The sequence below is a fragment of the Pocillopora damicornis genome, chromosome 14 (assembly GCF_964200805.1).
Source record: "Pocillopora damicornis chromosome 14, jaPocDami1.2, whole genome shotgun sequence".
Lineage (NCBI taxonomy): Eukaryota > Metazoa > Cnidaria > Anthozoa > Scleractinia > Pocilloporidae > Pocillopora > Pocillopora damicornis.
In genome coordinates, this window is record NC_142683.1 from 18,440,668 (window position 1) to 18,454,195 (window position 13,528).

At 37.1% G+C, this 13,528-nt stretch overlaps 2 protein-coding genes across 2 annotated transcripts in view; both read right to left on the reverse strand.

The window, feature by feature from the left end:
* The window catches only part of LOC113673914 (uncharacterized), a 12,029-nt gene extending 7,313 nt beyond the window's left edge, over positions 1-4,716 (reverse strand). The window contains exons 1-4 of the mRNA XM_089194722.1: positions 4,120-4,716; positions 3,414-3,498; positions 1,147-1,466; positions 136-274 (exon numbers count right to left, since the gene is read on the reverse strand). Of these exons, the coding sequence (XP_089050848.1) occupies positions 136-274; positions 1,147-1,466; positions 3,414-3,498; positions 4,120-4,122 (547 nt within the window). The 5' untranslated portion in view covers positions 4,123-4,716. The remainder of the gene's footprint in view (positions 1-135; positions 275-1,146; positions 1,467-3,413; positions 3,499-4,119) is intronic.
* Positions 4,717-4,960: 244 nt separating this feature from the next.
* LOC113673909 (inhibitor of growth protein 1) lies at positions 4,961-13,527 on the reverse strand. The gene is made up of 11 exons (XM_027190378.2): positions 13,266-13,527; positions 13,143-13,197; positions 11,693-11,764; positions 11,424-11,581; positions 10,152-10,251; positions 9,234-9,275; positions 9,010-9,133; positions 8,414-8,495; positions 7,272-7,310; positions 7,052-7,113; positions 4,961-6,129 (listed from the first exon to the last, which is right to left on the reverse strand). Exons 1-11 carry the CDS (start codon positions 13,389-13,391, stop codon positions 6,075-6,077), a joined length of 915 nt encoding a protein of 304 aa, XP_027046179.2. The 5' UTR covers positions 13,392-13,527; the 3' UTR covers positions 4,961-6,074.
* Between the last annotated feature and the right edge of the window lies 1 nt (position 13,528).

Here is a 13,528-nt window from a genome sequence, read left to right on the forward strand (position 1 = left end):
GGATACTTTGTTTTTTGTAATTTAATATAGGACATAATCATTTCTCGCAAAATTAACGGTAATTGGTGCGAGAAATGGGGCATTGAAATCATGCTTCAGGTATAAACACTGATGAAGTCTCTTTTTAAACAGTACCTTTGCATCCATAGAGCTCCGCCCTCATGGACATGTGGCCATGGCGAGTTTTCGGACGGAAACGGATATAACGTGCCCTGATCGGTGGATTCAGGTCATGTGCCACTACCGTGTCCTGATCGGTGTTCCCATCAAATTCCTAAACCGTAGGAAATAATTTAGCTCCTTCTGGTAGTAGGAAATATGATTAATTTTCGCTTGCATTTAATGGCAAATTTTTTTTCGTTCTATCTCGAAAGTTTACGTCTTCTTGAGAGTTCCACTAGATATGAGCGATTATTCCCTAGGTTCATGATATGGAATCAGATGTCCGTCTGTTTTTGCCTTTAAAAAAAGATGATGATTGTTTTACCTTGAGACTCTTTTGAACAAAGTCCGTTGAGTAATACGAACTCCATTGAAACGAAGCCCTCTTTAAGGAGCTAACGAACGAACAAGCGAACGAGCGAACGAGCGAACGAGCGAACGAGCGAACGAGCGAACGAGCGAACGAGCGAACGAGCGAACGAGCGAACGAGCGAACGAGCGAACGAGCGAACGAGCGAACGAGCGAACGAGCGAACAAGTTAACGAGCCAACGACCGATCGAAGAAAACAGCGGACGAACGAGTTAACGACCCACCGACCGACCGACCGACGATCGAACGATCGAACGATCGAGCGAATGGACGAATGAACAAACCGAAGGACGGACGAATGACCGGACAGACGAAATGATCAAACATTTTTCGCTCTAAGTCGTTTTTGTTCACGTAACAAAGGGTGGATAAACGATCTAACGTCTACTGCTAAAGGAATATATTCGATGAAAATTATCGATCCAGTAAGAGCAGGGAAGGCCATTTAAATTAGATTTGCGAGAGATGGCTAAACCGTCAAACATGCTGTTGGACGGAAATTGTGGCTACGGTCAAATCTCATTTTGAATAGATTCTGCTCTTTCTACCCAAGATACATTTCCCTACGTATGTTGCGAAGTAAAAAGTTATCAATTACGCGACCTAACCTTACCTTGTGTGTCGTTTTTCCATGCTCAATGTAATATTGAAAGTTCATTCCATTATCACTGTACTGGAGCCTGTACTTTGTCACCCACTGCCTATACCTTCCCGTCCTTCCTTGAGTGGCAACTCCTGTTATTCTGTGCCTGCTCAGTAGATCAACCTGGAGCCACTGGTTGTCATCATGGGTTCCAGCACACCACGCCCCTGCTTGGTACTCTACGTTTAGTCTACCACTTAAAACGGAGTGACCAGAGTTATATTCTGAAGAAGCGCTTAGCTGTAAATCAGTGATCGCTCCGCTTTCCATGCCGAGAGCTCCTTTACAATCTGCAAATATAATCGGGACAGACCGGGTGGGAGGCAGATTAGATTAAAAACGATATACCTGCCGATGTACAGTAGTTGGGGATTTTAAGCAATCAGGACAGCAACAATGAAGAGGACATCGATCGAAAAACGATATCAGCTTTTTATTGTGGATTTTTCGAATGACTGGATGTGTTAACTATCTCTAGTGGTTGCAATGGCTAAACTTCCGAATAATTTAGTCTGGTCGGACACCATTTCAGCTTTAGAAAACTATGAGGCCAATTAACATTATCAAATCAGGAATAATCCGGTAATACCCACCCCCCTCCCACACTCACCGACGCAGCACCACACTCTGAAAAGAAAATTATCCCTTCATTCATTCAGCATAACGTATGTGAACAGCGATGAGTTGACATTTTTCAACAGAAAAGAAAATAACTCGGTTTGAGCAGCAAAGCCTTAAGCCCTTTACACTTTAACATCAGTATCCAGATTCTCCATGCATACTGTTCTTTATACATTTACTAAAGTGCTGATAGGGAGAATTTGTTTAACAATCAAGAGTTTCTTCAGGTGATGATTATTTCCTTGTTTTCTCTCAACCTTAACGTTTGATTCAGGGGTGATATTGTAAAGAGAAATTAGATGCTAGTCACTCTTTGGGGTTACAGGGTTAAGCAGGAACAAAATAACTTTACACAAATGGATTATCGAGAGTATAATCCTACTTCAGAATGCCGGATATATATATTTTTTGTAATTAAATCTGATGGAACATTTGTTGTAAAATTAACGATGACCCGTGCCTTATCTTGTACCCAGACTTTCCACGGTCAAGCGTTTGTTACATTTTAGTTACACGGTAGGGTCTGGGTACGAGATTAGTTGGTGCCGGCAATGGAGCACTCATATAAAACTTCGTGTAAGGATTCTGATGAAGTCTCTTTTTAAACAGTACCTTAGCATCCATAGACCTCCACCCTCATGGACATGTGGCTCTGGCGAGTTTTCGGACGAAAACGGATATAACGTACCCTGTTTGGTAGATTCAGGTCATGTGACACTGCCGTATCACTGATTAGGATACGGTAGTGTCACATGACCTGAATCCACCAATCATCTCTTGTTGTTAACAATAGAGTCGTCCCTGCTTTGATTTACGTTTGTAATTACATGATACACCTATTCAAGTGCATTTGAATAAACATCTATTCTATTGTTACAATTGACTAATGAGCCCTGTATCTTTTGCAAATTTTCTTAATTTTCACAAAAATCCATGATTCAAACGCTGGACAAAATTTATGTGAACGGGTTATCTTGTCGAACAGTTCTTATCATACAACAAAATTTTATACCGTGAAAACGGTTGGAAGTTTTGGATGGTTAGCCGGCTCTGCCAAATGGTAACGTGCTTTAAGTCCAGGTAAAAGAGCTTCGAAGTAGCGAAGTTTTTTGACTACTGTTACATCCCGACATGAGAGCAAACCTGATTCCTAAAGGCGGCCTAAAACCGAAAAAAAAAATCTGAAGACAGACCAAAATAATTCTGTCTTGATCAAATCTGAGTTAATTCTTGGTTATCGCCGATCATGGGACAGAAAAAAATGCTTTACATGCTACGTAACTAAGCTACAGTCAAAATATCTGACCCGAAAACATAATCAATCCATAATTTGATGATGTTTAATTGTTTTGTGTCATTTATTAATTTTAAGTCCTTAAAATGGTTGATAAGATTCCCAGATTCCCTGGGTCAATGAGTTAGCGAGCGAACACGTGAGCAAGGAAGTTCAACGAAACTTCTTGTAAAATATCATGGAAAAAAATTAAGCGTGTGTCTTGAATCTATCTAAGAAGCTTTTCATAATAAAGTAGAGTATTTTGTGGTTTTCCCTGTATCTTCAACGTCCACTTGGTTAATCAAATAAACTTGTTTTTGTTATTGTCATTTTTACTCACCCAAATATCCTAAAGCAGCAGATAAAACAAACCACTGAAATTCCATGAAAAGCAACGAGAGGAGCTTCCAAAGATGAGCCATCGCCTGTTGAATGTTAAAACAAATTTTTTTTCGTATACGTACGCCTAATATGCGGAAAAGTTATACGAAAAAGCTAAATTAGAATGAATTAGCATATAACAAAAGCAAACGGCAGTAGCATCTATATCTTTACGTAATTTTTGGAATCGATTGAACATTTGGCTTTTTCCTCTCAGTTTTTGCTTTTTTCTACGAAAATGTTATCACGATTAGATATAAATCGGCTACTTTATCAATGCAGGTGCATTATGTGTGCTGTGTGTGATGTAGAGGTCGGTTGTAGGTTATAAATCTTCGCCAAAAACGCACATGCGCTGAGCATCAAATAGACCTCTTTAGCTTTTCCGTTTTGTTTACCCATTTCAGGTCATGGGATAATAAACTAGAGAACTGTTTATTTCAAATTTCCACTTATTCACGTGAACATTTATGCATAATTTACAAAAGATAAAGCTGACAAATCCCCTGAACCTGAAATGGGTAAACATAACATACAAGCTGACGAGATATACTGAATGCCACAAGAACCAGCCAGCTACGCCGGCCTTTTACGAGCGAGCAAAAAAATTCATCATGGAGAAACTAAAAAAAAAAAAAAAGAAAGCAAAAATGAGATTTACTTACCATTATAGCTTTAGATTCCAAAACTGCTAAAATCAACAGTGGATAAAACACTAAAGTTACCTTTAAGTTTTCGACATCGGATAACAAATGGTTATCAAGTCTAAGAAAGACACCTTGAATAATATTGACGATCTGGCTTTTTTTTCTCTAAAAATCATTAAAATTTTTCATCACCTTACTTAATGTGTCGAATGGTAAGTCTTATGGGCGTTTCAAGATATTAATAAATCCATTTAATGAGTTCCACTCGCAATACCAAGTGTGAACACTACTCGCGCGTTGCATACTTTGCTTCATTGAGTAACACCTGCCTGAAAATCTTTGCCCGGCGGCTCGACGATAGACAACCAAAAAATAGTGATAGAAGAATAACAAATAATAGAAAATAATTAGTAAAATCGCATGCCTCGAAACTAGATTGATCTCCATCTTCAAAGTATCGTATGAAAGTAAGTTGTCTACTCCGACTGCCGCCCTTTACGCAACTTTAACAACGATCTTGACCTCAATTATCATCGGACACTCTTATGAATTGGTTAATTTGTGTATGTTTATCATATTTTGTGCACTGATTAAAGACACAAAGAATATTTTTTCACTTTCATTGCGTGCAGTAAACATCCATATATAAGTGTAAAACCAGTGACACCTCCTTAACTGGTCTAATTAAATTTAACATGGTTATGACAATTAGCTACTCTCGAACTGGTTAACACAGTGAAAGTAATTAAGCAAGAACACAAAAAGAAAAAAAAAGCCTCACCAGTTTACACGGGCTAGCAACTGCATCTTGTCTGAAGGTTAAGAATTAATACTAACAAAGCCAGGAAAAAATGAAACATTTCATTGAGGCATGTGTTATATTTCACGTTACCAAACAACTTCTAATTTTTACAATTTACAATATTACATATAATTGCTTTCCGATACAAAACTGTATGGGCACCAAGCAGACAGTTCTGGTAGGAACAAGCGAGAGCTTACGGCAGCCATCCCGAAAAAAAGGGGCTCGACAATTGAGCCTACGGTTTTAGCTACCAGCGCTCCGAAGCATCACGTGGTATCACTTCGAAGTCATCCCTTAAGTCTCATTAGAAGAACAGAGAACAGATGGGCTATTGGTGGTTGGCATGACTGTGATGTTGTAACATGTGATCAAAACCAAGGGGTCACCCCTTGTCAAGAGTCTTGACACGACAATGGACCTGGTCTTTACAACTTTGAAACTCATGATAGCTTTAACAAAGGACTATTCGCCAAAAACTACGCTTCTTCACCAACAAAAGGTCGACCCTAAAACAAGCCGCACATCACAAACTTTATAATTTAAGATATCACTTTTAGGAGAAACAACACAAACCGAGTAGCCATTTTGTTTTTTCTGTGATTAGCTCTGCAATAGCCTTTAATAAGCTTAGCAAATGATGGCCTGGTGAAGTCTGTTGCTCTTGTTTTTCAACGCTTGCCATTAGCGGCCTATTTTTCCCGCGCTTTCCTCCTTTGCCCGCGCTCACCGCAAGGTCGCGCAAACGCTTGATTTCAACTATTCCCGCCAGAAGTTCCAAAGATGCCATTAACGTGAAGACATGAACTTATTTCGATGGGCACTATATCTTAAAATACTTAATAACACTACAAATTTATCTACGTGTATTTTCATAGTGATAAACCAAGTGCAAGTTAATGTTAAATAAATACTATAGAAATCTAGATACAAATAACGCTAACTAAAACCAAAGAACTGCATATAATTCTATCACAAGATGATTTAGTTATCCGAAATAAAGTAACATCCTTGAATTGACTATCGAAAACATCTAAATTTTTTCTCTAAGATAAAGAAGTTTTCCTTAATTGCAGCTGATGGCTTAGAGAAGAATATTCTTCAAAGGGTTCCTCTAGGAGTCAAATAAAAAGTTCAAATTCTGCAGTATTCACAAAGACAATCCAGACGATTATCTCAGACAGCTTCTCTCTCTCTTCCGTTCGTTTGTGCATTTGGGGCAGTACCTTGAAAGAAAGCAGGGGCAGTTAGTGATATCCGCAATTCCAATACTCAACGGATTCAGTCAATTCCTACGAGCTGCGACTTTCTTTTCTTTCAATTTAAGCCATCTTTACAAACATGTAACTCTCCACAGTTCAGATAATTTGGTTTAATCAACTGAGTTGATGATACAAATTGGCCACCATAAAGAGTTTCTTAAGCTGACATTTCGAGCGTTAGCCTCTTCATCAGAGCAAATACAGCAATTGTTTGTTGTGTGGGGTTCATATACAGAAAGATGGAGCAACGCGTTTGGCAGGAATATGGCAACCACAAGCTTGGATGGGTAGTAATAGGGCCTCTTCCCAACCACCTTTATTCATTAATTTTATCCTTTTATTTTATTGTGCCAAAATATATAATATTACTACAATTTGCAAAAATTGATGAAGAACAAAATTAGCGCGGAAACCTGATGACAATTATTAAGGCTTGGAAGCTTAGGTTCCCACACAAGTAGTAGATAACAGATAGAACAAAATAATGTGTTAACAAGCCATATAATAGTCTGTAGTCCATAGTTGAATTAGAAGTTATTGAAAATAACAATTTTAACTTTTTTTCTTAAAGGATTCAAGAGATGAAGAGCTAGTGATCTCAGGGGTAAAAAAGTTGAAAAACTTTGAATCTTGATAGAAAACGGAAAACTGCCGAATATTTGTTCTTCATAAAGGTACACAAAAGGGGTTGGCACGCCTTATGTATTGTAGCCGTGGATTTGATTGTTTCTCTTGAATACATTTATTAAAATTTTTTGAGGGAGGATAGATTTTTTGAATGAGAGCATTTATTGACCAAACTGTACCAAATGAACGTCGTGAAATTTAAGTGAGTGATTGGAAACTTAGCCTACAACGGCAGACATTCTATCAAAGACAAACTTACCATTTTCCTTTTGGTTTGGTAGTGAGTCCCACGCACTGAAAATGAAACCATTCTATGGGACACTGTTGAAAAAAGTGGTAAAAGAATAGTAAACATCAGGTTTCTTTGATAAAATAATATTAAAAAGCTGGTGATTCTAGTCTCTCCCACCATTTCTTGAATTTTTTAAAATTAAATTTAACAAAAATGTCACATAAACATTATAGAAGTAAAGGTTTACCTCTTCATTATCACATCCAATCATTTCTCCAAATGAAACCTGTACAGAAAGAAACATCATAAAGTTAGTTACACAGATTGGCAAGGCAATGCTCTCCATATTAATTCTGTGCTACAGTAAAATAACAACTTATCAAAATGAAGTCTTAACCTTTACTTCCAAGATCTCATTAGTAATTCTCCCTACTGTCTGCCATACAATTCACATAATGTTAGTTAGAAGAATTTGGAATTAGATCAACCAATGTTCTGCACTCCTCTGATACGAAGTTAGCTCGAATTAGCATGGGAATCCTCAGCACCCTTTATTCAGTAAGTCAATCATAGCTAGCAACCGCTGAGAGACTGGGCATGAGCAGAAGGAAAAACAATCTTTCTCTGCTGCCCCTGTTTTATGTCAGAAACGTTTTCTTCTCTAAAATGCAAGGGAAAATCTTGTGAGTCAGGAATAACGCCTTAGAGAATTGTAATTAGCTTTTTTTTTCTTTGTCTTGGACCCAAAGGTCCTAAGGTGTCATTTTAATGTTGGCAATTATGTAATTTTGCTGATTCATTTTTGACGGGTGACTACTACAATTGTCATTTTACGCCAACATTTGACTGGAATAAAGTAGTAAACTGTTGGTAGATTCCAAGTCCAATCTTCTCCAATGACCTTTGCAACCCTTATTTGGGAGGCGTGCGAATTAACTGATAATCCCCTAATTGACACTTTCCTCATTCTCATCACTTGCTTGCTTGACATTGTGTTGATTGTGTAAGGAGAAGATCTGTTTTAGTCACTTGTGGGAGTTAAAATCCCATCGTTTACATACACTTGACATCTATCCAGCAGTGGTGAACAAAAGTGGTCCTGACACTCATTTTCATGGCTTCATAGTACACAAAAAATACCTGGCAGTGCAGACTAATCAACTTAACCTTTAGACCCGAAGAGTGACAAGCATCTAATTTTTCCTCACAACAACATCCTTGAATCACACATTGAGGTCATGAGAATGAAGGAAATGATCACCAACTAAAGAAGTACTTGATTGTTAAACAAATTCTCCTTGTCAGCAACCTTAGGAAATGTATAGAGAACAGTATGGAGAATATGCATACTGATGTTAGGGTGTAAAGGGTTAAAGAACAGTTTCATACCTGATTACACAAGCAGTATGTTGGTTCATTTGGATCGATTGGATACTCAGGTGTAGGTGAGTCTTGATTCTTTGATTTTCCCCTAAAGTTAAGAAAATCATGGTAACTTTAGTCAAATAATAGAAATTTGGAAGTGGGGATGGCACTTCGGTAAGAGTGCTTGCCTCCCACTGCTATGGCCTGGGTTTGTTTCCCAGACCTGTTGTTACATGTCGGTTGAGTTTGTTGCAGTTTGAACTCTGGTTTTCCTCCTTCCATAAAAACTAAGATTCCATATTCCAATTTGACCTGGAAACAGTGGACAAGAAGAGCCACCTAGTGGAATGTCTACTGCTAAATTTCCATTATTTATAATAAATATTTATAGCAACTTAAATACTGGACCATCAAGTTTACTCTTTTTTAAATTAGGACACATGATTGATATCACAACATTTCCTAGATATTTTTGCAACTGAAGGTGCATTAAGAATTTTGATAAGTTGGTCATCAGAGTTGTGAGGGAATTAACCCATATTTAATGCCATGACTGTAGATCTATTGTTCAATAATTCTTAACTTAACCTCACAAAAGTATAATGAACACTACAACTTACTTTCTATTGGTCTTTGCCTTCTTCTTGACAGGCTTGACCACCTCTGAGCCTCCTGCCCCACTTGACCCCCCTCTGCCCTCTGAGTCACGCTCATGTTTGTCATGGTTACGCTGCCGTCGATTTCCTACCAAAAGAAATATCATCAAATTTAGTCAGAATGATGGCAGTTGGTTAGCAAAGCTGTCTCTTCAGTAGTGTCCAAAAGAATGTTTACAGTGACTTACTTTTCGTCTTCTCGGGTTTTGAGTGGTGCTCTTCTAGAATGGCTGACAGAAAGACAAAACAATTCAAATAAGAAATGGCAAGAACCTTAACTGCAAAGAATTCAGTACCCTTGGCAATAGTGAAAGTTTAAGTTTTGTCTCTTAACCCCTTAACTCCCAGAAGTGATCAACATTAAACTTCTCCCTATAATATCCTTACATTATCCAGCAAACAGGTAATGAGAATATTAAAACTTATCAGGTAGAAGTTGTTATCTTGATCTAACACCAAATTCTGGTTACTAATTTACAAGGAAATGTGTAGGAACAAGAGGGGAGAATTAACAATCAGATCTTAGGAGTTTAAGGGTTAAGAACTTCACCCTTCTTAAGTTCCTATTTTCTACCAAGAAATAGATAAATGAGTTGATGGGCTGAATCAAATTAACCCATTTGCTCCCAAGATCTCATTAGTAATTCTCCCTATTGTCCACTAAACAATCCCTATGATGATAATTAGAGAACTTGGTATTGAATCAACTCATAATCCCCTCATTGATATACTTCTTAACTCTTATCACTTTTCTGCTGGATGTTTTATCAAAACTGTAATGAGAACTTCTCTTTGGTCACTCATATAGTTAACCCTTGAACTCCCAAGATATGATTGTTAATTCTTGCCTCTTCCTGTACACATTTCCTTGTAAAACTGTTATGAGAATTTAGTGTTAGATCAAGATAAAAACTTCTACCTGATAAGTTTTAATATTCTCATTACCTGTTTGCTGGATAATGTAAGGATATTAAACAGAGAAGATCCATGTTAATCACTTCTGGGAGTTTAAGGGTTAAATTAAAGATAAATGACTTGATAGGGTTAAATCACATTAAAAAGTTATGAATTCATAAAAGCTGAGATGACAGTTAATATAATAGTACCTGGCTGAACGTCGGGTTTTAAGAGAGGTGGCATGTCGTCATTCCTGTACGTGTCCAGGTTTTCCACATCTACTTCAATTTGTCGAGTACGAGTATCCACCTGCACACGTGATTAACAAAATTCAAATAAATGACCATAAATATATAAGAAAATCAGTTCATGTACCAGTATATTATTTTCATATATCCATAGTCATTTATTCATCACTTCACAGGTTCATTTAGATCCAACATAATGACCAGCTCCTAGTTGACTTGTCAGCTCAGTTGGTAGTGCACTGCACCACTATCACAGAGGTCATGGGTTCAAATCCCATACAGGCCTGAATTTTTTCAGGCCTTATTTTCACTACTACTTCACTAGTGTTCATTACTGAAAAGTTTGCTTTCATGTTCAAAATTTAAATTATAAGTTGTTTAATGAGTAACTTCTTCTTTAAAAAAAGACATTAATCCATGAACGTAATAAGAACACAGACAGAAACTATTTGGTGGAAGGTGATATTGTGATATAACAGGAAATTCTTTTAAGATGGTCTTTTACCCTTAATATAGCATTTTTCCCTTTTGAATGTAACTTTTAGGACCTTCTCACACAGTGTTCTCCCTCATTTTACGTATGACAGGTAAAATAAATTTTCAAACTGGTAAAGCAATCCTTTTACCTGTTGAATTTTTAAGAATTCCAAGCAATTTTAAATGGTAATAAGAGGTACTACAGGCAGTAAATGTTACCGGTTACTGTCTGAAAAGGAGAACACTGCTCACAGATCAAAACTTTCTAACTCCAAACTGACCAAGTAAGATCGCAAATGTTAACAATTAACCCTTTAGCTCCCATGAGTGACCAAGACAGAATTTCTCCTTCAAATATCAATACAACGTCAACCAGATAAGTGATAGGAATAAAGAAAAATATCAATTTGGGGATAATTAGTTGATCCAATACTAAAATCTCTGAACTAACATTATAAGAATTGTATGGTTGACAGTAAGGAGAATTACAAATTAGATCTGGGAGTTTAAGGGTTAATGATTTATTAGCCCCTAATGGTGAGAAAGTCTGTTTTAAGTGGAAAAACATGGCAGGATTGGTCACAAAAGGATGTAATTAGCTCTTCAAAAATAATTTCCCAGATTTTAACTTCAAAAACATGGAAACAATGATGGTGAGACATGTATAAGGGACTGTGAATAATTTCCAGGGACTGTTGATTCCTCAGCTTTCTTAGCATGACTGCAAACACTTCTTATAAGTCAGTAACAGCTCACCAAGTCCATCATGTTTCCAACCAGCTGTAGTTTATCATCACCATATTCCTGACTTCTGATAAGTCGTCTTTGAATTTGAATCAAGCATTTCCTCCTGGCTGCTGGCTCTTTTTCTTTAAAGTAACTGTTGATAAGCCTTTCAATTTCTTTAAGCCTCTCTGAAACATTGAAAACATAACACTTTTATATCTAAAAAATTTAAAAACTGAGGAAAACTTAACACACAAGTATTTAGATCATCTGGTCCAAATCTTATGCTGCTAACAAACCCTGATAATGAAGATCCAGCTCTCTCATCTGAGAAATATTCCTTTGCATATCATCAGGTAGAGATTCTACACCTACAGTTAACAAAACCAAAAAAAGAAAAAGAAAAATGTTTTATCAAGGCTTTTTTTAAGTTATCCAAAGGATGTAGCAAAGTACCCCATATCAAATAGACATGAATTTTTGAAAATATCCCGCCTTCCAATCGATGGTGAGGGTAGTATGGAGAAGTTGTAACCCAATCTTTGGGTTCAAAGGGTTAATTTGTTTCTGAGAATCAGCTGTTTTTCTGTTGGGCTGTTCTTACAACATCTACCCTGATCTGGAAGTTCATGGCCTCCACTTCCATGAAAAAGAAAAAAAAAATGTTTTGCCCTCTCAAATGTTACCCTTCCACAAGTGATTAACTTGCAACTTCTCCCTATAATATCCCTACTTTATTCAGGAAATAGATTATGGGAATATTTAAACACATCAGTCAGAAGTTGCTATTTTGATCTATGACCAAATTCTCATAACTTTTCCAAGGGAAATGTGTTGCAGCTGAAGAGTAGAATCAATAATCAGATCTTCCAAGCTCAAGGGTTAAAAACAACTGAGCCAAATTTATGAGAATTGATGCCAACATGGAAATTGCTCTTTTCATCCCCTTGATCAAGGGAGAAAAATGAGAAAGTCAAAGATCTATGTTTAAAGTTATTGTCTCTCTTCCTGTCTGCTTTTAGTTTGGATTTGTGTTTTCAATCAGAATAATTTTGAACCAGGTGTCTCGTCTACTAAGAATTTGGAATATGAGTTGATATACAAAGTACAGCAAAACTCAGCAAGATCTTGTTTATGCACACACTGAAGGTCCCTGCTCATTTACATGTGGACGTAAGCTGACGTATCGCAAGATATCATGCACATGTAATTTCTTGGAAAAACGTAAATATTAAGAAATCCGAAACGAGGAACACTAGAGATAATATAGGTTTGTTGAAATCTCATGAGTTAATGAGCCACTTCAGATTATATTTGCGGTAATGCCAATGCTCACGCCTTTAAGAGATCACGTACAAAATTGCATGACAATCACAGCACAAATCTTCGCTTTGACGTCACGGTTGTAACAAAATCGCATGTTCGAAATATGTGCACATATTTTACCTGAGGTCACGACGAGATACGAAACTTGGTCAAATTAAAAATAAACGAGCAACGGAAGCTATCAAATACTGAAAGCGGGTTCAAACAGGTTATAATTGTTGAGAAGTTCCGTTTTAGATCCGTTCAAGGTTGACTGGTCCTATATAGTGTGTGAGGAATAATAGGCACGCTGGAGCGAGTAAATCTCAGTGTCTGCCTCGAGAAACATGTATATTTTTGACACTATTTCCAGTCAAGATAATATGGCTTTTTACACTTGATGGATTGGTTAACAATGTTTCAAAAAGGAACAATTTAACTCACAATCTAGGTAGTTCTCAACGTAGGTTGCTGTGGCAGAAATCGCGGACTCACTTGACTGCAAAACAAAAACACATAACTCGTTTTCGTCGATTTACTACGCACTAATAATCTTGTGGTACTTACCGTCATTTCTGCAGAATAGTAATCTTGTAAAAGATTAAAAAAATCAGGGAATTTTCCCTCCAAAAACGATATAGATATAGCGACGCGTACAAACAACTTACAGCTTAGCAGCCAAGCTTCTGACATTTTATTTCCGGTAGTCGAGTGCAAGTTTTGATTCGCTGATCAATAAGGGAACAGGAAGTATATTGGTTACAAAATTGTTATTTGCGGTTCCGCCCTAATTCAGACGACAAAGAACTTTCATGTGATTTTGACAACAG